Source organism: Eptesicus fuscus, chromosome 4, assembly GCF_027574615.1.
Source record: "Eptesicus fuscus isolate TK198812 chromosome 4, DD_ASM_mEF_20220401, whole genome shotgun sequence".
NCBI lineage: Eukaryota > Metazoa > Chordata > Mammalia > Chiroptera > Vespertilionidae > Eptesicus > Eptesicus fuscus.
This window is the reverse complement of record NC_072476.1, coordinates 107,432,067-107,457,028: the sequence shown is the minus strand read 5'-3', so window position 1 is coordinate 107,457,028 and position 24,962 is coordinate 107,432,067. Positions and strand designations below refer to the sequence as shown.

General features: G+C 39.5%; 2 protein-coding genes across 2 annotated transcripts in view; one reads left to right on the top strand and one right to left on the bottom strand.

Annotated features, from left to right (window-relative positions):
- Positions 1-804: 804 nt before the first annotated feature.
- On the bottom strand, positions 805-23,257 carry LOC129148773 (collagen alpha-1(VII) chain-like). The gene is made up of 4 exons (XM_054714369.1): positions 23,152-23,257; positions 6,618-7,042; positions 5,078-6,436; positions 805-4,978 (listed from the first exon to the last, which is right to left on the bottom strand). Exons 1-3 carry the CDS (start codon positions 23,255-23,257, stop codon positions 5,078-5,080), a joined length of 1,890 nt encoding a protein of 629 aa, XP_054570344.1. The 3' UTR covers positions 805-4,978.
- NIPBL (NIPBL cohesin loading factor) overlaps positions 6,264-24,962 on the top strand; it is a 182,181-nt gene continuing 163,482 nt past the window's right edge. The window contains exon 1 of the mRNA XM_008155585.3: positions 6,264-6,631. The gene's annotated coding sequence lies outside the window, so the exon portion shown is untranslated. The remainder of the gene's footprint in view (positions 6,632-24,962) is intronic.

Sequence of the window (24,962 nt, the reverse complement as noted above, 5' to 3'; positions counted from 1 at the left end):
AGCCAAACTCAAAACAGGAAGTCATGTGGTCTTCCTTTGTACTCCTACCTTTCAGGACTGACTTGGCACCCTCTGGTGGTTAAGTAATATAATTTTTCTTAATTCAATAGGGTATGTGTTGCATTGGTATAATACTGGGGTCTAAGCTTTGGTTCAGTAATTTATCTAGATTCTTATTTTAGTTTCCTAGAAAATTTTGTGTGTCGCTATGGTTTTAACCAAACTAGGTCTTAAATATCTATAATTGAAAGGGAGCTGGTAGCGTTTTATGTCTGGGGGAAAAACAGACTTGCTCTTAGACTTGCCAACATTACAATAGTGAAACCTATAATGAAATACATAATGAAATGTTTAAATTTTATTGAAATGTCTAAATTTTATCAAAACATTTCAGTATAACATACTCCCTATCTTATTTTCTGTTTGGTAGATATTTTTCATCCCACTTATATAGTATATTGCCCTCCTTTCAAATTCTATACACAATTTTCTTCTTTTTCAATTTCCCCCTTTTAAATTCTATACTCAACTTTAAGTACTTATTTAAATATGTGAATGAGTTGGATGGGAAATGAAAGTTAAGTATTTACTTTAAGAAATTATTATTTACTTTGGCTAGAGAGAAAAACCTTATTGAAAATTTGTTATTTTTTGAAGGGAGAAGTTTCAATCATTTTCAGGGAGTAAACTGTTCTTATAACAATTCCTCTGTGAAGGTAGCAGTTTGCTTTGCACTCAAATGACTAGTTAATAAATACCTGTTTTAAGACTGAACAGGTGGAAAGAAATAGACAGAAACAAATATATTCTTTGCCTTATATTTATTATTTTGTATTGGGCATTTGAAATTAGATGTGCTGCAATAGATCAATAAGAAAACAGTCATAAATCTAAACACAACAAATTTAGCTCCACTAGGAAAATAATTCCTCCTCACAACTTCAATATTTGACATTTCTGCATAGTTTACCTACCCTTTACCTTAAGATCATTTTTCTGAAATCAATTATCAAATCTCTAAAATTCCTCACTATTTCACAGGCACTCAAAACTTTCTAGTATTCTTTTTTCTTTTCTAAGGAAGGAAGTAAAAGAAAAACTAAACTGTAGATTAAAAAAAAAAAAAACCACCACTTTTTTTCAGCCTATAATCCATACTACGAAATATACAGGGGAGAGGAAAAGTAGGTTTACAGTTGTTTGTATGCAAAGACGGATGGGCAGGCTATGATTATTACAATAGCTTTATTAACTCAAAAGAATGTCACAATGGCACTGTACACCTACTTTTGCCCAACTCTATATATTACAAGGTAACCTAGCACATGCACACACATAAATGAAACGTTCATTTAAAAATATAGACTCTACCATTTGTGATGTACTCTTAGATTTTCTATTCTTTTCTATATATTAAATAAGAAATACTGGTTACTGCCCACTGTATTTATTTCATGACCCATAGTGGTACATGACCCAGTTTTAAAACACTGTTCTAGAGGAGATGCTTTGAAATGAGCATCATAAGCACTCCTATCATACCCATTTTAGATGTCTTTAATGGATTTTGTATTCTTCCTTCATAGATAAAAACATTTAAAAACCAATGTTGTTCCAGATTAGTTTAGTACTAAAATGCATGTATAGTTAAATTCTCTGGTTCACATTCAGCATATGGGTAGGTTCCATTAAAATTAGACTTTCATGAAGATTTAATGACTCTAAATAATTATATATTGAAATTATATTTCAGAAATGCATTTTCCTGACGGCCCTACCCTATCCAATGCACATTGAAGCTTGTAATGTAGTATAACACATAACTGGTCACTATGATTTAGGAACATAAGGCATGGACATGCAAAAATATAAACACTAATATAGGAAAGTCAGAGGATTATAAGTGGATGGCATGGATAATAAAATCTATAAATTTAGAGGTAAGGATTAATAAGGATTAATGAAAGGACAAAGCTTGTTCTTGAAGGACATTCATTTCTATCATGTTAACAAAGACAGATAAAATATGTTGAATATCCTTCACAAATACTATCACAAATTTTATTAAGGTATTTCATTTAAAAATTTGCAGAACTTATTTCCAGACTTTAAATTGTTTGATATTTTTGTAGCTCACCCTCACATCAACATCTATAATTAACTCTTCAATGTTTCTTGAAATAAGTAACTTAATTATCCTAAATATAAAACACTACATGTCCTTTACTTCTTTTTTTACTATATTTTAAATTTTTGTTCTTATAAGTTATTTTTATCACTAATAAAAGATAGAACTGGTTAGTATAAAATAGTAAGAAAATTGTTTTCTAAAATTTTTAATTTTTTGACAAATTGTATTTCTCTTAATGATAAGTATTATCAATAAAAATAATTTATAATTTGTCAATTATACCAAGCTGACTACATTCAATAGTTAATACTTAAAATCCATTTAAAATATTTTATTAAATCTTCTGCAATTTATTGATCAAGGATACCTATGGGACTATCCAGGTTTACTCTGGCAAATAAAATGAGTACTATAATTCAGTACTTAAAGAATGGGGGTAGTATCAAATCAGATTAAAGGTTGATTGGGCTGCCCTACAAATTAAGAATGAATAAATCAAGGATAAAAGACCACCATAAATCAACTGATTTTAGAAAAAGTTTTAAAAATGTAAGAGCAGAATAAATGGATAAGGTTGAGAAAAACAACTGTTAATCAAAACACCCCTCCCCCCCAAACCAAGAAACAAGACTTAATGAAATCAAGAAAACACTAAGATTAAATTAATAGATTCTACACAAGATCTCAACTTGGATACTTAAATTTAGGCAAGTAAAACACATTAATAGAGAAATATTCTATTGCGTGATCTGGAAAAAACTGGTATAAACTATGTACAACTTAAAACCTTTAAAGGCAGAGAGATCTTGTTTTCAGTCACTAATGTGTAGCAGGTGTTGGTCATAAAGCTAAGAAGCACCTAGTAAGTCTCTGATAAGTAAATGAGGGAAGAAACTGAAAACCAAGATACCTAAAATTTAAAAGTAAATGCTACAATAATGTCAAGACTGGTTACCTGGACCTGCAAAATTATTAGTTTACCAGGAACATTTAAAAAAGTCTATAGGAAGATAATTGTGTTTCCTTAAGCAAATTGAAATTTTAGTATTTTAAACTGAATGAAAAAGACATCTGTATAAGACTTAAAGCTGTTCTTAAAGATTAATCTGGGTAAACTTATAATTAACAGGCTGTTGAATTTATGAAACAATGTCTAATTAAATGTATTAATGGTTATAAAATAACTATCAAGACTGTCTTTTCTTGTCGCAAAATTCCGTAAGTGGAATATGATTGTTATATCACAGCCAAGGGCTTATTGCAGGTTCTAGCTTGCTGGTATACTTACTTATTTTAATTTAAAAGGTCGTCTGTTTTTCCAGCCACTAGAAAGTAAAAATACTCAAATTTGTTTCATAGTTTTCAAAAATTATCAATTAATTTATTGGTACACCTAGTGCTTTCATAAAGTAAATGTAAATGAACAGCAAGCTAAAAGGTGAATTAAAATATCCACACTAATCCTGACCTCGGCTTTCACTGAGCCTTTTCTTCTGAAGGAAACTGTAGAAACTAAATCTCACTAGCATTTGCTTTGCTTGACAGCATCATTGAGTAGTAACCAGAGTAGCCATATGTGCTCCTTTCCATAAGGCCTAGAAGCACACACCTTTGGAATCACTGTGACTGGCACTCACTTTGTGCCCATTAAATACTTGCTGAATGAACTTTTCCAGTAGTGCTGTATTTGAGCTAAGCCAACCAATTCACACAGACTTTATTTTAGTGAAAATAGCATGTATTTTGCAAGAAAAAAAAGGGGGGGGGGGGCAGACAGACTAAACGACACAGCTTGTGATTCAGGAAGAGAGCAAAGCTAATTGGCCCAGTGTGTGCTCATGCGCTCCATCCACTGTCCTCTCTAGCAAGCCCATTTACAGAAACCTGAAAAAAATTTTTTTTCCCCCGCTCATTTGTGGGCTTCTGGTGTTGTGGAGGGTTTTTCAAATGTCTAGAAAGTGCCTTTTTCTAGAACTCTGTAATAAACTTGCATTTTTCCTTATTTTTTTTTCAGTTTCCACCTATCTTTCATAAAGTTACCTGTAGCATTTAAGTACATATAATTATATATTAAGGAACAAAGTTCAGAAATTGGGGGTGGGGGGGAGGAGTAGGGAGAGCAAGGCGGTCATGCCTCCTTCATTCATTAACCAAATACTAAGCACCTGTGTGTCCGCCATTCTTCTAGCCATCTTTTCTTTTTTCTTTTTTAAAATATATTTTATTGATTTTTTACAGAGAGGAAGGGAGAGGGATAGAGAGTTAGAAACATCATGAGAGAGAAACATCGATCAGCTGCCTCTTGCACACCCCAACTGGGGATGTGCCCGCAACCAAGGCACATGCCCTTGACCGGAATCGAACCTGGGACCCTCCAGTCCAAAGGCCGACGCTCTATCCACTGAGCCACACCGGTCAGGGCTCTAGCCATCTTTTCTCCCCACAACAGTGGAGGAAGACAAAACCTCTCATCCTCGGGGAGCTGACGCTCCGTTGGGGAAAACAGATGATAAGCCTGCACGATAAGGAGAACGCCGGGAGGATAAAGTGGGGGAGGGGGGGAGGGAACTCGCAGTTTAACCGGGGGCCGCGGAAGCGCCCAGGTGCCAGTACAGAGAACACCTGCAGGTGGGGGCGCCAGCGCCGGGGAAACCGGGGGGCAGCCTGGCGGAGACGGAGGTCCGCGGGCCGGGGCCCCAGCGCAGCTTCCCGCACCGCCCGCGCGGCTGGGCTCGTCCTCTCCGCTGGATGCAGAGCCAGGGGAGGGTCTCGGGGACAAGACCTGATCTAGTCCCTCCAGTGATGATGATGATGATGATGATGATGATTTGAGGCAAAAGGAATAACCTGTAGGCAGAATGTCCCATTTACAATGAACGTTATCATTAAAACCAAGTTCATGAAAACAGAACACAAATACCGCCCCGTTTCGTGAAATTCGCTTACCTACTGGCCCTCTGTACCTGAAGCACAGCCCCCTGTTAACGTGCACAAGGAAACCCACAGAACCGGGGACGACCCGGACACGGCGCGGGTCCCGGGAGACCGCACGGAGCCCGGTCCTCTCCTCCATCCCGTCGGTACTCCAGCCTGGTCCGGGACCCCGCCGTCTCCGGGGAAGCGAGGGCAGCGAGGTCTGCGATCGGCCGGCCCCGGGCTCCCCCGCGGCCCGCGGTCGCCCGGTGGCCCGGTGGCCGGGGTCGCGGCGGGCGACTCCCGCGCGCTCGGCTCCACCCACACTCGAGGGGGGCGCGGACCCGCGCGCTCCGGGCCGCCGCGGGCCAGCCGCTCGCTCCAACAGCGTCGCCTACAGGTCTGTATCCCGACAGTTAGGGAAGAATCAAAACCACCGCCAACAAAAAAAAGGAGACTCAGAAAAGACCGCATTATTTCCAGAAATACATGCATCCCAGACACGCTTCCAAATCCGATCCAGCTGGGACTCTTCGCCGCCGCCGCGGGTGACGTCCTGACTCCGCAGAAAATAATGCAGAAACGGGCGTAACGTCCGGCCTCTCCTGGGGAGAGAAGGTGGACGATCCCTCCATCCATCCATCCATCCATCCGCCGGGCTGCAGGGAGACCATTGGGAAAAAAATGCACCGTCGCCGTCGGATCGCGGGCGTCCTCTGCGCGGCCGCCCCGAGCTCGGCTCCCGAAAGCCAATGACGACCTGCCGGGGCCGCGGGTGCGGCCTGCGAGCCGAGCCGGGCCGGAGCGCCCCCCACGCACACGACCACCAGCGAAGCCCGACCCCGCGCCGCTCGGCCTCCAGGAAGATCCAGACCCTGGCGAGCCGGCCCGCCCGCGCCGCAGCCAAGACGCCGCCGCCGCCGCCGCCGCCGCGCAGGCTCGGCCGGCCCAGGCCACAGCCGCGGCCGCCCTGAGGCCGAGCGGGGCGCGCAGGAGCGCCGCCGCCTCGCCCGGAGCCGGGGAGCGGCGCGGAACGGCGCGGCGCGGCCGAGGACGCGAGCCCCAGTGGCGGCGGCGGCGGCGGCGGCGGTGGCGGAAGTGGAGTGGGGAAGAGGGGGTGGTTGTTAGTGTTTGGCGCCGGTGGAGGGAGTCATTCCTGCAGCTGCACTTCCGGTCGGCATTTTGTTCTGAGAGGGAGAGACGGAACGAGAGAGAGACACACACAGGGCTCCTTCCCCCCCGCCCTCCCCCCCCTCCCTCCGTCGGTACCGACTCACCCGACACCACCAAGCCGCAGGGAGGGACGCCCCCGCCGACAGGAGGATTGGTTCCCGGGCCGGCGGCGATGCCCCCCCGGTAGCTCGGGCCCCGGCCGGGTGTTTGTGAGTGTTTCTATGTGGGAGAAGGAGGAGGAGGAGGAAGAAGAAGCAGCGATTTGTCTTCTCGGCTGGTCTCCCCCCGGCTCTACATGTTCCCCGCACTGAGGAGACGGAAGAGGAGCCGTAGCCACCCCCCCTCCCGGCCCGGATTATAGTCTCCGGCCGCCGCGGCCTCGGCCTCCCCGGATTCCGACGCCGATTCGCCCAGGTAAATTCCTGCTCTTTCTTTCGGCGGCGGCGGCGGCGGCGGCGGCGCCAGGTCCCAGCGTCTCTCCCTCCTCGGCGCTCCCCTCCCCGCGCTCCCCTGGCGGCCCAGGTCCCCTCGGCGGCGAGTCTGGAGTTGGCTCCCCTCGGGTGGCTGCCGCCCTGCTCGGCGGCGGTCCGTCCCCTCTCCGGCCGGCTCCGGCGGCGGGGACGGTCCTGCCGGGCGGCCGGGGAGGCGTAGGCCCGGCGGAGAGCGCAGGCCGCGGGCCAGCGGCGTCTACTTGAGCCCGGGGATTAGGAGCGCTGCGGGCTGCGCGGGGCTGCCGCCGCCGCCGCTCGGTGACAGGCCTCGCCCGGGAGACGAGCCCCGGCCAGTGAGGAGGCGGAAACAATACCGCGGAGCGGCGAGGGTGCCCTGGGCGTCCCCATATTTACAACTTTCCCGGCCCGGGAGTGGGGAGCGTCCCGGTGAAACAAACAACCCCCCTCCTTCCCCCTGTGACCCCATGAAGGGAGGAAGTAGTTTCAGTTAGGGAGACGAATGTAAATACTCGGACGCGGAGCCTGAGGTAATTCCTGCCCGGGGTGAAACTTGTGTGGACGTTGGAAAGTTAAGGAAAGACTCATTTTCTTTTTCTTTTTCTCTCTTTTTTTTTTTTTTTAAAGAATTCAGTGGTTCGCACGAATATGGAATACAGAAACCCATAGTGTGGGAGACGCTGCCTCCACCCCCCGCGCCCCCCCCCCCCCCACTCCCAAAGAGCTTTTCTGTTGTTGTTTGACAGTGGCGGTTGCACATGGACTTTCTTCAGAGACACGTAGAAAGTGCTTGACAGGTTTTCCCCGGCCCCTTTGCGTTTGTGTGTGTTATATAAGGGCAGTTTCCAGCCGCTGTACGTGCCCTGCTCAGGTACTTCCTGATCTCCCCGAGGAGAAGTGTGAGAAGGGGGTTTGGATGTTCTGAGAAGAGCGCTGAGACACACAGGTGAAACCAATTTTTTTTTTTTTCTCCTCCTCCAAAGTATACGAATGAATTATGCTCAAAATCCCTGGGAGGTTTAGGGGAAAAAAAAAAAAAAAAAAGGTAGAAGGTGCCATCCTTTCGTGTCAAGGCAGATCTTCTTGAGGTCCCAGGATTGTCATTGGCTGTCTGTGCCCAGGATGTTTGACTGGGTAATGAGAGAGGTGTCATTTTAATAGGTCAAATGTATCTGTAAATGCTGGGGCAAAACCCGAGTTGTATCTGAAAAGCTAGTTCAAGTGTAAGTTGGGTGTTTTGAGCGTGTTTATGGAGGCATGAGATTGGTAGAGAGGAAAGACAGCCCATTTAAAAAAAGTTTGTGTTACACATCGCGTCGGAAAACCAATGTACCTGGGTTAGACGCCTTGGAGACTTTGTATCAGAGTCACTGTAGGGGAATAAATCTTCGTTGGTTAAAATGAAGCAGCACCGGTCAACAAAGTCTCCTGTTTGACTGGTGGGTGTTACATTGGTTCTAATTCTGTGTGCCTTGTTAAGTTGTCATTGCAGAATGAGTAACTTTTCTGAAGGTTATTTTTGAGTTTAGCCTTCTGCTTAAAAATAAGTTGTACCACGTTTACTGCAAACGTATGGGAAGATGTTAAAAAGAGTGAGGTTAATATAGCTGTCACGTACTAGGCGTGTTTTTAATGCTATAAATCCGTGTAGTAGTCAGTGGCGTGTCCGTGATTTGTATTGGTCAGGGAGCAGTTTGAATTTTAAAAAGCCCGAAGCTCCTGCTGAGCCCCAATGCCGGCCTCCCTCCCTCCCACTAATCTCCCATTCCTGTCTTTGTGCTGCCTGCTCCGGTTAGACACTGTTTGCTGCGGGGCCTCGGGCCTGCGCTGGGTGGGGGGCATGTGAATGGGGGCCTGCGCGGGGCAGAGGACACAGAAAGGAGAAACACTTCACGTCTTAAGCAGAGGGTTTGGGTTGGGGAGGCAGATAAGGGCTTCAGTATAAATGTTTAAAAGGCCCTTGTTTGAACCTGTAATTGTCTTTACAACTTTTATGTAAATAAAATACGGAGGCATGCCAAGGGATGAACATAGTGGGAAGGAGTTCTCCTTGCTTAGTTTTCATCAACAGAAGGAACTTTTAGAGTTTTACACTTAAAGGGAGCTTTCTTACACACATGTTTCTGTGTAAGGTATCTCTTTATGTGACTTTTTTTCTAGTGGCTTTGGAATTAAAGTGAATTAATTCTTATCATGTCTTGTTTTCCCAATTGTATATAGTTAGCAATCTCTAATATAGATTGTGTGATAGGATAGCTTTTATTAAGATAGCATAAACATTTCTTTCAAGTAAATTGAAATTATTTTTTATTTGGTTAACTGATTAGGTTATTTTTAATGGAGAGAACATAAAACTTGAATAAAACCTAAGCTGGAACTTTAAATTTTTGATAACTTAGTTGGAATGAATAATTTGTGTTTCCCTAGAGATTATGAATAGCCTGCTGTGCTTCCTCTGTATGGGTTGGGACGTCACCAGTGGTTAATCCTATATTTCCATTATTTTTTTAATTCAGTGAAAGGAGACAACCTTAGTGTTCCAGTAATCTTACAATGCTATTTATATTATTTGGAGAAATATTTCCTAATATGCCTAAAGGAAATTTCAACATTTTGGTTTACTGTTTCTCTTTAGTCTGCAGAATTAACAATAACTTATAATAATTGAAATCAGTTTTCACATAAATAATGAAAATCTAGTAAATAAAATTAAAATGGAATATTAAATAATTGTTGTTAGTGTTTTGAGAAGAGTATATAGGATGCTTCCTTTTAAAGCCATTCAACATTTGTTTACTAGTTATTTAAAAGCATTTTAAACCTATGCTAGTGATCATTAAAATACTGTCCTCCTTTAAGAAGAAAAAAAAAATTATATTTGAAGAAAGAAAGACTATTTGAGATTCTCTTTGGGGAGGAAAAGAAAGTTTTCAGTATGGTGATAAATGTAGTTTTAGTTTTCTGCATAGTAAAAATTACTAAATATCAAAAATATTGTGAGCAAAGCCATATCAATTCTCACAGGAAATTTTCTTTTTTTGGACTTGGACTATCCAGCTCAAACATGTATTTTTTTAAGGCTTCCTAATTTCATATTTAATTTTTTTCAGTACCAATTCATCATTAAACTGCGAGAAACATTTGAACCTACCTGTGTTATATTTTGACATATAATGTGGTATTTTTACTTTCTAAAAATAAGATGTAAAAGTTAATAATATAAGTAAATAAAAACTAAAAAGTTTGAGTTTTATATAATTTCATTTAACTTTTCCTATCCCATTGCTTATTAGGAAAAGCATAATTTGTATGTAATTCTGAAATTTTATTCAGCTCCATATGAAGTGATTGGAAAGACTGAAGTAAATAAAAATTCCTTTTAGAGAAATGTCACTTCAGTTCTGTTTGTCACATTTATTTGCCATAAAATGAATAGGAAATTACTGACTAGGAACTTTATAGAAGTCTGATAATTAACTGTTTAGTTGAATATGTTTATTTTAATATCTTGAGCATACTAAGTTGACTTTGGTAGTTATTTATGAGCTCATCTAGCCTTTGAAAGTCATTTAAAAATACACTTTTAAAGTAGAGTTTTCTCTATTTTTAGCAGTTGTCTTTGTATTTTTAAATTGGTCCTCTTTCAAAGTGACCGAATTCCTTTATAAATATTCTAATTTCCCTGTGAAAGAAGTGAACAGCTTGATTTCCATTTCTTGATGAAAAACTCGACATCAGAAGGCCACGTGTTTGGTATAGATTCATGTAGTGAGTCAGTGGGACAACAAGAGATTCCCTGACTCTTAATAGTTTTTTGTTAGATTTATGTTGCTTTAATAAATATCTGAGCTCTGATTATGGTGTTATGCATTGCTCAGTGCTGACACTGATACCACTTTTGACTTTTTCAATTATTTTTTATTGATTTCAGAGAAGAAGAGAGGAGAGAGAGAGAGAAAAACATCAATGATGAGAGAGAATCATGCCTCCGGTACAACCCACACTGGGGATCGAGCTTGCAACCCTTGACTGGAATCTAACCCGGGAACCTTCAGTTCACAGGCTGACGCTCTATCCACTGAGCAAAACTGGCTAGGGAGACTTTTTCAATTATCTTGAGTCCAAGGTGCTTTTCTTCATTAACCTTTTGCACTCGGATGTAGAGTGTGACTCAACACGGTTAGCATCGGTAGCAGGAATCGAGAAAAAAGCAAGCGAGTGCAAAGGGTTAAGAGAGGTGTATCTGATTTTTGGTTCCCTCCTCCCCCATGAAAATAGTACTTTTACATTAGAAATCCTGACCTTGTGTGGTTGATTGAGTTTATCTATATATCTCTATGTATAAAAGCCTAAGGGACCGTTCGTTGGACCGGTAGCTGTGATGTACTCTAACCACCAGGGGGCAGATGCTCAACACACAGGCATGGAAACGGAACAGACTGAGGGTTCTCATGGGGGAGGGGGAGGGCAGGAAGAGATTAACCAAAGATCTTATATGCATACTGGAGGCCCAGTGCATGGATTCGAGCACCGGTTTGGTCCCTTGGCCTGTTCTGTGGGAATCGGGCCAAAAACAGCAGTCCGACATCCCCCAAGGGGTCCCGGATTGCAAGTGGGCGCAGGCCAGGCCGAGGGCCTCTAGTTTATATATGTCCCTCCTAAGAAATGTAAGTGGATTAACTATGTTTGTAGTAAACAATACATAATGAATCCTGCAAGTTTTATTTTTACACTATTTTTTAAATTACTAGAGTGGAATTTTAGTGTTTACAGTTGATTTAAAAACAATTTTAATTGTTTTTTAATTGTCTTTCATTCCCAAAGTGTTATTATTAGTAGAGATTATTTTTGTTTTATCTAGCATTGCCAGCTAGATAAGATTATTTGTTAGGAATTGTGTCAAATATGTCCCCATTATATTATCTTATTTAATGCCTCTAAAAAGCTCATGAATTATAAATAGTTACCACCCACAATTTACAGATGAAGAAACTGATGGTGGAAACATTGGAAAATTGCCCATTGTCTTATAATTAGTAAATGATTGATCTCATTTATGTGTGTTCTTAAGGATTTAGGATTCCTCATTTCTAGTTTTAGTAAAATCTTAATAATATCCTTTGGTTGCTCATTTGATTCAATACTTGAATGTTGTCAAGGAAATTGTTTACTTCAGGCAAAGAACTAAAATAGAATTCTGACTACACGTTATATATATATATAATGTTTACTATCAGCAAATCTTTACTATCTTATATTTTAAATGTGAGTTGTTAAGCAATCTGTGATCTTTTTACTGTTAGGTTTTTTTATAGTTGAAATTGTCAACTATTTTTAGAAAGGGAAAATTCATCTTTAGAGAGTTATTTCATTTATAGAAATGTTTATGACCAATTGTAGTATAGTAGATGAATCTATAAATTAGTATGACTGATAATTTTTTAAGTTCCATTATTTAATAACCCAAGAATCTGATCCCTTCAAAGTTATCAACTTGAAAAGTTGTACACTTATTCCAAGTTGTTGCCATTACATACAACCTTATGGGGATTCCTTCAGCGAATATTTTGAGTCTTTGAGATAGTTTTTTTCTTATCCTTACTAGTAAATCTTTATCTTCAGGGTGGTTTTGAGTTTTAGAGACAGTAAAAAGTAATTTAGAACTTAGTTTAGGAAAACTAAGATTTAATAAGATATTTTTTGTGTTGGGCTCTGTATTAAGTGCTTTTACATTTGTATTAAGTAATTAAGTGATTTCCATGTAGTAGAAACTATACCAGGAGCTTTAAATGGATTTTCTCATTTCTTTAAGGCAGTGATGGCAAGCCTATGACACGCGTGTCAGCACTGACACGCGTAGCCATTTCTGCGGCCGCATGCCGAGGATGAAACATTTGCTGCTCCTGAGGATGAAACATTTGCGAAATAATGTTTTTTCCTCTAAGTGACACACCACCCGAGTTATGCTCAGTTTTTTTTTTCGAAGTTTGACACACCAAGCTCAAAAGGTTGCCCATCACTGCTTTAAGGTATAATATGAGTTTGGTTGTGTTTATTATCCCAAGATACATGAGAAAACTGAGGTATAGAACGATTAAGCAACTAGTCCAAGGTCACACAGCTGTGGAAGCAAGTGGAGAAAAGGACTCCAGAGTTAATGCTTCACGCATCAACCTTAACCACTACGCTGTGTATCGTGATTTGAACCACCCAGTGAGGTTAGTGACAGTGTTCTTGTCTTACAAACAAGGAAATTGAGGCTCATCATGTTTAAGAAACTTGTCCAGGGTTGCAAAGCTAGCAAGTGTTAGAGATAAGATTCCAACCCAAATATTTCTAATTCTAAAACTTCTTTCCATTTTGCCACATTGTCTCCTTAAGATTTATAAGATATATATATATATATATATATATATATATATGTTAAATAAAAAGGTTAGGCTTGACTATAGAGATTTGAGACTGTTTTTCTTGTGTGGCCAATAAAGAGATCCTGAAGATATTTTAAATAGAGGATCAGCTATAGTCGATATATTATTTGATAGTCTTAAAAAATTACCTTGTTATTTTACACCAAGTATAATATACAAAATGTTTAAATAGGACATTGATTTTTAAATACTTGGTGGAGCAAAAGTGGGTTTATAGTTTATGTAGAAAATAATACAATAATTATAAACTCTCTTTTGCTTACTCCCACCTATAAACCTTCTTTTGCCTTACCTTGTATATGCATGCTGTATCTGGAATAGATAGCTTTTGAAAATGAGAAAAGCCACTTTGTTGTTATAATATTATTTTCTATAAAAATTTTCAGCATTAAAAAATGTCCCCAAAAGTATATTAAATTTTCAACAAAATTTATGTAGTTGTTTTGCCATTGTACATATCATTTAACATGAATATACTAATCTCTTAAAGTGTTCCATGGCATATATTTACCCTTTAGCAGAAAAGAAAATTTTTTTCAGCATATAGAAATACAGAATTAGCAACATTAATTAATTTATTAAAATAATTTTTTACATCTTCTGAGAAACTCGGGGGTTCTGACATTATTTTGAAATACTGGATTTCTTTTTGTTAGAGTTAACATATTTGGGTCAGTTACACTTCTCAGTCCTTTAGTCTTGTGCTGATGAAATGTGTACTTGTCTGATATGAATACTGTTGTTTTTTTAAAAAGTTATTCTAGATCCCGTAAAAACTAACAGTGCTTGAAACAATAATGAATTGTAAAACTCAAGCAATAGTTTACTCTAAAAATATTAATTTTTATGACTGCATGTGTTTAATATTTTTATTTGCAAAACCAAAATGTCCTTGAAATTAAACTTAGCAAGACAATACATCACTGAGTTTTCTCAGTAGTGCTATTTGGCAACTGTTACAGGATTTTAAAACCACTTTTAGTTATCTTTATCTGATAGGATTGTGGGTTGCCAATTTCCACCTAGAAAAATTAATTATCTGAGTAAAAGCTATATGTAATTTAGTTTTTCCTTGGTAATGACCAAGTGGAACTTTTACATGGGTGTAGATTGGGCTTAACTCCCCCCCCCCACCCCCCCGCTCTTTTCAATACTATTCTTTAAAAATTGATGCACTGACTTAATGTTTTCCTCCCAGGGCTCTGCCTATGCCTAACAAAACTGTAAGGTTGAAAGTTGAAATGTAATGACCTAAAAGCTATTGTTATCATTCTTTCGGTTTTGAGACAAGAATTAGGAATCCAGTATTTATGTCATAACGTACCTTCAAGTTACCTTGAAAGACATATATGACATATGCTTTTTATTTAATTTTACTAAACTTTTTTACCCTTTTCTCTTTCCCTTTTCATGTCTTCTTTTCTATCAATGTCCTTGAGTCTTTATCTCCTAAGCACATTTTTACATAGCACCGTGAATATATAGGTGGTGGTGTTAATGTGCATGGTCCTATAACATATCACTGTTGATCCTTGAACAACACAGGTTTGAACTGAGTGGATTCCCTTATACATAGATTATTTTTTCCAGTATAGTATTACTTCCCTTGATAAAACATAGAGCAGTTTGAAAGGCCTCAAATTCTGAGATCTTCATAAGTTCAAAATGTTACTGGTGAAAAAGCATTGACATAAACTGTGAAAATATATATTTGTATAGCATTCCTACTTTCTTCCGTAAACATGTTACTTCTCAAAATACCAAGTCAAGGACCAGAAATTTTTTTTAAGGAGAAAGAGAAAGCATGGTCTTTTTGTGTGAAAGTTTCCGTGGTCAGTCCATTTCGTAGTATTTGTCAGTGTATCTAATTGTATCTCTTAATGAAATAAATTATTCCTTTGTCCGTCAACCATACTAAACCACCAGTCCTGTAGTATACTATATTATTTTCATCTTTGTGTCTGTAACACCATCATAGTATTTGTCCTGTGTTGTAGTTATTCAGTACATTTTTGTTGAATTGATTAATTGGAATTGTGCTATATGATATTTCTTTAATATATTTCTAAATCTAAGATTTCTGAGGGTCAGTATATTTTTGTGTTAATTTCAAAAATAATTTTCTTGGATAGAGATTATGTCCTTGAGGCTTCTTTTTGGGTAAAAACACTTTGTTTGCATACATCCTTACCAATACATACATATACTTGTACATAAAAATAAATCAAAGAAAAGATCAAAACAGAGTTCCTTCTTTAGCTGTTGGTAAGGATTGTATTATTTTGGTCCCTTGGGCAATAGAATTGGGAGTAAGGTACTGGGGTTTATTGCAAGAGGGAAGGTGTCTACTTTCTTGTTTTAAGCTTAAGATTGTTTTATTATAGTTTTCATTTTCTTTGCTAATTTAATTATGTATAATACTGCAGATAAGTTAACTATAATGAGAAATACATTACAGTACATTAAAAATACTTTTCAACTAAAATAGTGATATAATGACTTAATTTTATTTTTAATTTAAGTAAGGCTTATTTGAGATATTTACACAGTAAAGTTCACTGTTTTAGGTTTACAATTTGATGAGTTTTGACAAACATATACAGTCTTGCAACCACCACCACCACCACAATCAAGACATGAAATACTTCCATCACCCCAAAAAGTTCCCTTATGTTCTTTTGTAATCAGTTTCATATACCTTATTCCAGGCCCTGGCAGTTTTGTCTTTTCTAGAATGTCATATAAATGGAATTATACACTGTGTAGGCTTCTGTGTCAGGTTTGTTTCACTTAGAATAAGGGTTTTGAGATTCATCCATGTTGTTGAATGTATTAGTAGTTTATGAGTGACTGAATTTTGAAATTGAATGTAATATACACTTTAACTTTGGTACAGCGCTGTCGAACAGCTTTAGATATTTCTCTCAGATCTTGTGGCTGCTTTATTTTTGAACATAATTTTACTTATTTTTACCCCTCCTTCTAAAATTGTTGTAATTGACATTATTAAGTGGCATTTATTTATATATTAGTTAATTCTGTTAGATGTTCTACAGAGCAGGTAAGATAGACATTGTCCTCTGTTTCATCATAATTAAAATAGGTAGCATTATCTGTTTAGAACATATAGCACATAGAAACTGGAACAAGAAATGAAGGATAGTACAATAGTAACTCACCAAAAATTGCATTTACATTTTGCTTTAAGTTTAATGTTTGTTGTTTGTACTAAAAATAGAACATAGGTTACAATGAATAACAGTAATGACTCATGCTTAAAGTTAGAGAAGCAGAAGCAGTGCTCTCTAGGGTAGGGCAGATCATGAGAAAAGGGTCCTTTTCTTGACAGTTTCTTTCACTACCCCTCCTCCACCCACCAGCTTCCTTTTGAAACAGCTTTCTCCCTTGGGTTCAGGGATACATCAGTCTCTTGTTCTTCCTCTGTGTTTGGCTTTTCATTGTAGACTCTTGCCATTCTTCCCCTTGCCTACCCCTTAAATATTGATATTCCCGAGGTGGTTTTCAACCTTCGTTCTGTTTCTCTTCTTATTCATCTCACCTATTCACATGACTTTTTACATGCTTACTACCTGTATGCTGATGACTCATAAATCTATCTCCAAAATATATTTCTTTTCTGAAACGGGCCCAACTGTCTACTAGGTACCTCCTGATGTTCCATAAATACTATAAATTTGAAAGTATATAAATCTAAACTCATCCTTCAGTTCTTCCCTACTCTTATTACCCTGTCCACTCCAAAAGAAAAACTATCCTTACAACTACGTGAAATAGGTTAATGTTTCCAACCATCAGCTCAGTTGCCTAAGCTAGAAACTTGGTAATGATGCTTTAACCTTCTCCTTTAGTGTACTGCCAATCCAGTTGTTCACCAGTTCTGACATTCATAACCCCTCCCTGAATATCAATTGAATCCATTCTCCTTCTGCTATTTTGATTCTGAGAGTGGGCATGTACATAAATTTGTCAGATGAAATAATGTCTAGCATCTTAATAAATATTTAGAGGTAATTGTAAAAGATGTGTTTAGTGATAAGATACTTTTGCTCATATACTTGGGCTCTGGTATTTAAAAATACAGTGTAATCTTAGTAACATTCATGCTTTATAACCTAAATGGGACTGTCTTCTGTATACATTTCCATTATATCTAAAATCGAGGGCTTCTGACTTGCTGCCTGCTTTATCAGTGAACAGTTTGAACTCAGCCTTGATCTTTCCATACCTGACTTTTAGAGTACTACGTTTCATGGATGTGGACATTCATTTCAGTATTGTGTGCTTAAGTGTTGGGGAGCAGAGTCTGAGGAGAAGAAAGCGGGAATGTAGCCAGGTTAGGTAAAGGAAGGGCTTTTGAATCGACTTTCCTATTCTGTGAAAATGAGTTCACGTCAATAACATTTTCAGTTTTCTTTCAGATAAAAAAACTAAAGAAACAAATGCAGTGAAATATGATACCATTCAGTTGTTAGGCATGCATAAGCTTTTAATGGCAAGAGCCAGATATGTTGTAACAGTATTACTTGTTTGTGAATTTGGAAGTTATTGCTCATGGCTTTGTATAACCTTACAGTGTTTCTTCCTTAGAATAAGAAGTTTATTCTATTTTTTATTGTACAGGGCTCTTCCTAGGACCTTCTTAGTATATTTGTTTGTCTGTCTAGCTTACTTCCTTAGTTAGTTTTTTATGAAATTCATAAACATCGATCTTGTAGTGAGAACTGTTACTTTGCTCATAATGGATTATCTTTACAAATATAACTAAAAATCTACTTTTAGCTTTAAAATTATTTTAAATTTTATTTTTCATTTACAGTTTATATTCAGTATTATTTTGTATTAGTTTCAGATGTAAATCATAGTGGTTAGATAGTCATATACTTTACAAAGAGATCTCTCTGGTGTTTCAAGTACCCATCTGGCACCATACATAATTATTACAATATTATTGACTATATTACCTGTGCTGTACTTTATGTGCCTGTAACTATTTTGTAGCTACCAATTTGTACTTCTCAATTTCTTCTCCTTTTTCACTCCGTTCCCCAAACCCCCTCCCCTTTGGTAACCATCAGTCTGTTCTCTGTATCTTTAAGTGTGTTTCTATTTTTTGTTTATATTGTTCTTTAGATTCCACGTATACGTAAAATCATACGGTATTTATCTTTCTCTGATTACTTATTTTATTTAGCATAATACCCTCTAGTTTCCTCCATGCTGTCACAAATAATAAGATTTCATTATTTTTTATGGCTGAGTAATATTCTATTGTTTATATGTACCACAACTTTTTAATACACTCATCTACTTTTTCTTTTTAGTCCTCACCCCAGGATATGCTTATTGATTTGAGAGAGAGGGAGGGAGGGAGACAGAGAGACAGAGACAGAGACATCAATGTGAGAGAAAACATCAATTGGTTGCCTTACATACATGCCTCAACTGGGGATCAAACCTGAAACCTTTCAGAATACGGAACAAAATTCCAACCAACTGAGCCACATTGGCAGAGCTATCCACTCATCTATTGATGGACCCTTGGGTTGCTTCCATATCTTGACCCTTGTGAATAATGCTGCAATGAACATACAGGTGCATGTACTCTTTTAAATTAGTCTTTTAGATTTTATTTTATATATACTAGAGGCCCGGTGCATGAAATTCATGCACGTGGGTGGGGGGGGTCCCCTCAGCCCAGCCTGCACCATCTCCAATCTGGGACATCCCTTTCACAATCCGCGACTGCTGGCTCCTAACTGCTCACCTGCCTGCCTGCCTGATCGCCCCTAACTGCCCCCCCTCCCGCCATCCTGATCACCCCTAACTGCCTCTGCCTGCCGGCCTGATCGACCCTAACTGCCCCCCCGCTGGCATTGTCACCCCAAACTGACCCCCCTCCCCCGCCGGCCTGGTCTCCCCCAACTGCCCCGCCCCTCCGCTGGCCTGGTCTCCCCTTACTGCCCTCCCCTGCAGGCCTGGTCGCCCTCAACTGCCCCTGCCCTCCGCTGGGCTGGTCGCCCCTTACTGCTTCCCCCCCACCCAGCCTGGTCGCCCCCAACTGCCTGGTTGCCCCTACGCAGCCTGCTGTTCCATCGTTTGGTCGTCCCTCACTAACCCCCCTGCCAGCCTTGTCACCCCACACAGCCTGCTGTTCAGTCGTTTGGTCGTCCCTCACTAACCCCCCTGTCGGCCTTGTCACCCCACACAGCCTGCTGTTCAGTCGTTTGGTCGTCCCTCACTAACCCCCCTGTCGGCCTTGTCACCCCACACAGCCTGCTGTTCAGTCGTTTGGTCGTCCCTCACTAACCCCCCTGTCGGCCTTGTCACCCCACACAGCCTGCTGTTCAGTCGTTTGGTCGTCCCTCACTAACCCCCCTGCCGACCTTGACGCCCCATGCAGCCTGCTGTTCGGTCGTCCGTCCGGTGGTTTTGGTTGTGACGGCCCCTGGCTTTTTATATATTAGGATACCCAGAAGTGGAATTGCTGGCTCGTAAGGCAGTTCCATTTTAAATTTAGGAACCTCCCTACTGTTTTCCATAGCGGCTGCACCAATCTGAAGTCCCATGAACAGGGTTCCCTTTTCTCCACATCTCTGTCATATGTCTATTGGCCATCTGTAAGTCCTGTTAGGAGAAATGTCTACTCAGGTCCTTTGCCCACTTTTTAATTAGGCTGCTTATTTTATGGTTTGAGTTGTATGAGATCTTTATAAATTTTGGCTATTAACCCATTATCAGATGTATCATTGGCAAATATGTTCTTTTAATCAGTGGGATGTCTTTTTGGTTAGTTAATGGTATCCTTTGCTGTGCAAAACCTTTTTAGTTTGATGTAGTCACATTTGTTTATTCTTTTGTTTCCCTTGCCTAAGGAAATACATCAGAAAAAATATTGCTAAGAGAAATATCAGAGATTTTACTACCCATGTTTTCTTGTGGGAGTTTTATGGTTTTGAGTCTTACATTTAAGTCTTTAATACTTTTTTTAGTTTATTCCTGCATATGATGTAAGAAGGTGGTCTAGTTAAAATATTTTTTTTGCATGTCCAGTTCTCCCAACGCCATGTGTTGAGTAGATCATCTTTACCCCATTACTTGTCTCCTTTGTCATATGTTAATTGGCCCTATATGCATAGATTTATTTTGGGGCTCTCTATTCTGTTAATTGATCTATGTGTCTGTTTTAATGCCAGTACTACACTGTTTTGTTTACTATAGCCTTGTAGTATAGTTTGATATTAGATAGCATGATATGAAGGTTTACTATTAGAATAATTAAATTAGAAATGGCAGTAGCTTTTCAAAAGTCTCATGTGCCTGATATTATAAAGGAATCAAACCAATTTATCAAAAATAATTGATCAAGTGTCATAATGTCCAGATGAAAATTAGTGCTTTCCTAGGTAGGATCTAAGTACATCTAAACAAATGTAGTTATTTTTTGTTTTTGTTTTTGGTTAGAGAGGTGGCACATTGTAATCACCTAAGGAATTTTTTCAAACTACTATGCTTTTCTAGAGATGTAAGGTCAGTTTACAAGTTTCTGTTTTAGCTAGTTTCTTGGGCTTTTTAATCATTCCATCATAGTTCATTGAATGACTACTATGTGCTTAGCAATGAAGTCTAGGCATTCAATGCTTGGACCTTTTTTCAACCTTTTTCCCACATTTTATATGCTGGCTAAAAAATTCCTCTATTTTTTCTATTCCATAAAACGATCATCTCTGAGGCATAAAGGCACAAGGAACCATTGTGAGTGGAGTTGTTAGTGAATTAGAATTAAAAATAGAGATGGATGCCTGGTGGGCATGGCTCAGTGGTTTATCGCTGACTCATGAACCAGGTGGTCAAGGTTCAATAACTGGTCAGGGCACATGCCCAGGTTGCAGGCTTGATCCCAGTAGTGGGCGTGCAGGAGGCAAGTGATCCCTGATTCTCATCATTGATGTTTCTATCTTTCCCTCTCTGAAATCAATAAAAATATTTTTTGAATGTTAAAAAGAGAAAAAAGAGATAGAATGGAACGATGTGTTGAGTTCTGAAGAATGGAGGGTAGTTGCTGGATACTGAAGAGGACTTAAAGATTTGAGGAAAGAAGTTAAAGTAGCAGATACTATAAATGAATTGGGCAAAAGAATTGAAAAAATTGAAGTTAAAATAATCTAATACCAATTTGCGACAGTACTTAGGGTAAAATAAAAAATTAGGATCTGACTGATCTGTTCCTAAGGATGACTTATGTTTAAAAAGTTTACTCAAAAGTCAAATTGCATTATCATATATTTAGGACACATTGCTTAAGAGTAACATGTAAAAAGCTTAGAATTATACTGTACACTTAGAGTAAGTCCTCAGAAAATGTTTGTTTTTTTTTTCAGTTGGCAGCCACCTTTCTAATGGTATTTGATGAAAAAGGTATCCTTGTCAAGTATATTTGTAAATTAAAATCTAATTTGTGAATTTATAATGAATTATTACAAAGAAAGCTATTTTATAAGAAGTAAAGAAAAAGCAATCAAATCAGCTCAACTGAACTATAAGTATTTCTTTATAACATAACTTGACTATATACCCCATATCAAATAATAACTTTATACAAGGAGTTTGATTTAACTCATCTCTACTACCTAAAATTAATTATTGCCCCAAAGATGTTGTACTGTACTGTTATATATTATAGCACATACATATACACACATTGTATATACAGTATATACAAATATGTCCACTATATTTTGACAACTCATTTTGTATTTTTTTGCTTCACACCTTTTAATCAAACCTTTACCTTCTCTTTTCTCCTTGTATCCAATCCTGTCTTCTTTCTGTCAAGATTTTATGTGTTTTTTGGTTACAGAACATTTTCATCACCCAAAAAAGAAACCCCAGGCTCATAAACCATCACTCCCCATTATTCCCCAAGCCCAGGGCAATCACTAATCCACCTTCTGTTGCAAAGGCTTTTTTTTTTTCCCTTCATGTAAGGAGCATTATACAGTGTGGACTTTTTGTATCTGGCTTATTTCACTTGGTTATCCATGTTATAGTATGTATCAGTACTTCATTCCTTTCCATGGCCAAATAATATCCCATTGTATAGATATACCACATTACACCTAACTTTTGCCAGTTGATGGACATTTGGGTTGTTTTCACCTTTTGGCTGTTGTGAATAATGCTGCTGTAAACATTTGTGCACAAATTTCAGTGCGGACATATGTTTTCAGTTCCTCCATACATAGGAGTGAAATTTCTAGGTCATATGCTTAAGTTTAACTCTTTGAGGAACTGCCAAACTGTTTTCCCAAGAGGCTACATAATTTTTACATTTCCATTAACAATGTTTGAAATTTACAGTTTCTCCACATCCTCACCACTATGTGTTGTCAGCAGAGTGTAGTCATACTAATGGGTGTCCAATATCTCATTGTGGCTTTCATTTGCATTTCTCTAATGACTACTGATATTGAACATCTTTTCATGTGTTTATTGATTATTTCTATACTAGTGGTCCAGTGCACGAAATTTGTGCACGGGTGCAGTCCCTAGGCCTGGCCAGTGATTGAAGCAAGAGCGTCTGGCGTGGAAGGGCAGGTCCCAGCTGACCTCTGGACCCTGGGCAACACCTGGGCCCTTCGGGCCCCTGCATGCCCCCCTTCGCCTGAGTCACAGTGCCCAAGTCCCCACGCGGTTATGTGGTGAGCGTGGCCAGACGCCATGGGCCAGGGCGCAACAGCCTCTGGGCTGCCCAGCGGCGCCGCACAGAAGCCAGGTGGGCAGTGTGCTCTCTCCCAGCCGACCTCTCAGACTGGCTTCTGTGCGAACCCACGGGGAGCCCGACTGGCCCCTGTGGTCCCGGCAGCTGTGGTTGGCTCATCCAGAAGAGGCCGTGCAGGTGCGGGGCGGGCTTGTGGCACCTGGCACCTGAGCCTGAGCGTAGGGTCTTCCCTGGCGTGTGAGCCCTGGCGTCCTGGGGGAGGGTAGCAAGGGGAGTGAGAGTGAGCTCAGCGGACACCCCGCACTCTCACCGTACCTTTGTCCCCATCACCTCTGCCCCAGGTAGCTGGCGAGAGCTCGTAGCCCCCCAACCCGGGTGCCGTGGGAGGTTGGTCGCCGCCACCCACTCCCCAGTTCCCCATCCCAGCCTGGGGCTTGGCCCTGCTCACTGCTCCTTAGAGCTGCCGCAGAGGCGAGAGAGGCTCCCGCCACCTCCACTGCGCTCTTTCTGTGGGAGCGCACTGACCACCAGGGGGAAGCTCCTGCGTTGAATGTCTGCCCCTTGGTAGTCAGTGCACATCATAGCGACCGGTCCTTCTGGTCATTCCGCCATAACGGTTGCTTAGGCTTTTATTATATAGATAATATCATTTGGTAATTATCTCGTTACTCTAGCTTGGGAATCCTTGATAGGTCAAGAGAGGGAGCAGTGGCATGCGTGTCTTATTCATCTCAGTTAAACTCAACATTATTAAGTACAGTTTCTGGCACTTTAGGTGCTCACTAAATCTTTGAGCTTAATGAATTCATACAAACAAGCTAAGAAGAGACTTGTATGTGAGTGTTGAGGCACTTCTGGTTTAGTATTGTCCTCCCTTAATTATTGTCATTTACTTTGTGTTTTTAAGCTACTCCTTAGATTATGACAGGTCATTCCGCTAGGCTACTTTCTTTCAATAGTATTAATAATCGAGGTGATACTATGGCATATTAAGATTGCTACTTGTTTCTTCTTTTTTTAAAGTTTTCTTACATCCCTATCCTTTGGTGAAAAATTTTTAAGAAAGGAGGGTAAAAATTAATAAATAATGTATCATAGATAAATCAAATGTCTGGAAATGAACAATATTTAAGAATTCGAGTTATACAGAGGAGTATTTTAGATTAAATTCTAAGATCCTTAAATACAGGGTATAAGTTAGAATTATATCCGCTCCTACCACTTGGGATTGTTTATGAGGTTCAATATAGATAAGATGAATAGGAGTGCATAGTGGTTAATAGGATAGTGCTACAATATTTGTTTGTGCTCAAAGTAATTTCGTTAAATTATTAATATACAGCAGCTCCCTCCCCCTCCTTCTTTATCCATGGTTTTGCTTTCTGTTGTTTCAGTTACATATGATCAACTGCAGTCCTAAAATATTACATAGAAAATTCCAGAAATAAACAATTTAAAAGTTTTAAATTGCACACTGTTCTGGGTAACATGATGAAATCTTGTGCTGTCCAGCCAGGACATGAATTCATGCTTTGACCAGCTTTTCCATGATGTGCATACTATTCTCCAATAGTTTACTTAAAAAATGGCCTTGAAGCTCAAGACTAGTGATGATGACAATTACATATGCCATAAAGAAGCTGTAAAAGTGCTTGCTTGCTTTTAAGTGAAAAGTTAAAAGTTCTTAATAAGGAAAGAAAAGAACTGTATGCCAAGGCAGCTAAGATTTATGGTAAAAATGAATCTTCTATCCATGAAATTGTGAAGAAGGAAAAGAAATATATGCTAGTTTTGACCCTCCTTCTGTCAGAAGGTCAATAGTAACCCAATGCTGCATCACAATACCTATAGCATTCACCTCACTTCATATTTCATAGGCATTTATCATCTTTCATCATCACAAGAAGAGTGAGTATAGAACAGTAAGATATTTTAAGAGATACCATATTCATGTAACTTGTATTACAGTATATTGTTATAATTGTTCCATTTTATTATTAGTTGTTGTTCATCTCTTACTGTGTCTACTTTATAAATTAAACTTTATCATATATATGTACATCTACATATATATAAGTCTAAGCGACCATCAAGACCAAATGACCAAAATGACCATTTGACCAGTC

Coding starts and splice junctions, on each gene's coding strand:
- LOC129148773 (XM_054714369.1), bottom strand. CDS start 23,257: ATGGGGAACTGGGGAGTGGGTGGCGGCGACCAACCTCCCACGGCACCC. Junction 7,043..23,151: donor CAGAGGTGATGGGGACAAAG/GTACGGTGAGAG, acceptor GGGGACGCCCAG/GGCACCCTCGCCGCTCCGCG. Junction 6,437..6,617: donor ATTTACCTGGGCGAATCGGC/GTCGGAATCCGG, acceptor TCTCCCACATAG/AAACACTCACAAACACCCGG.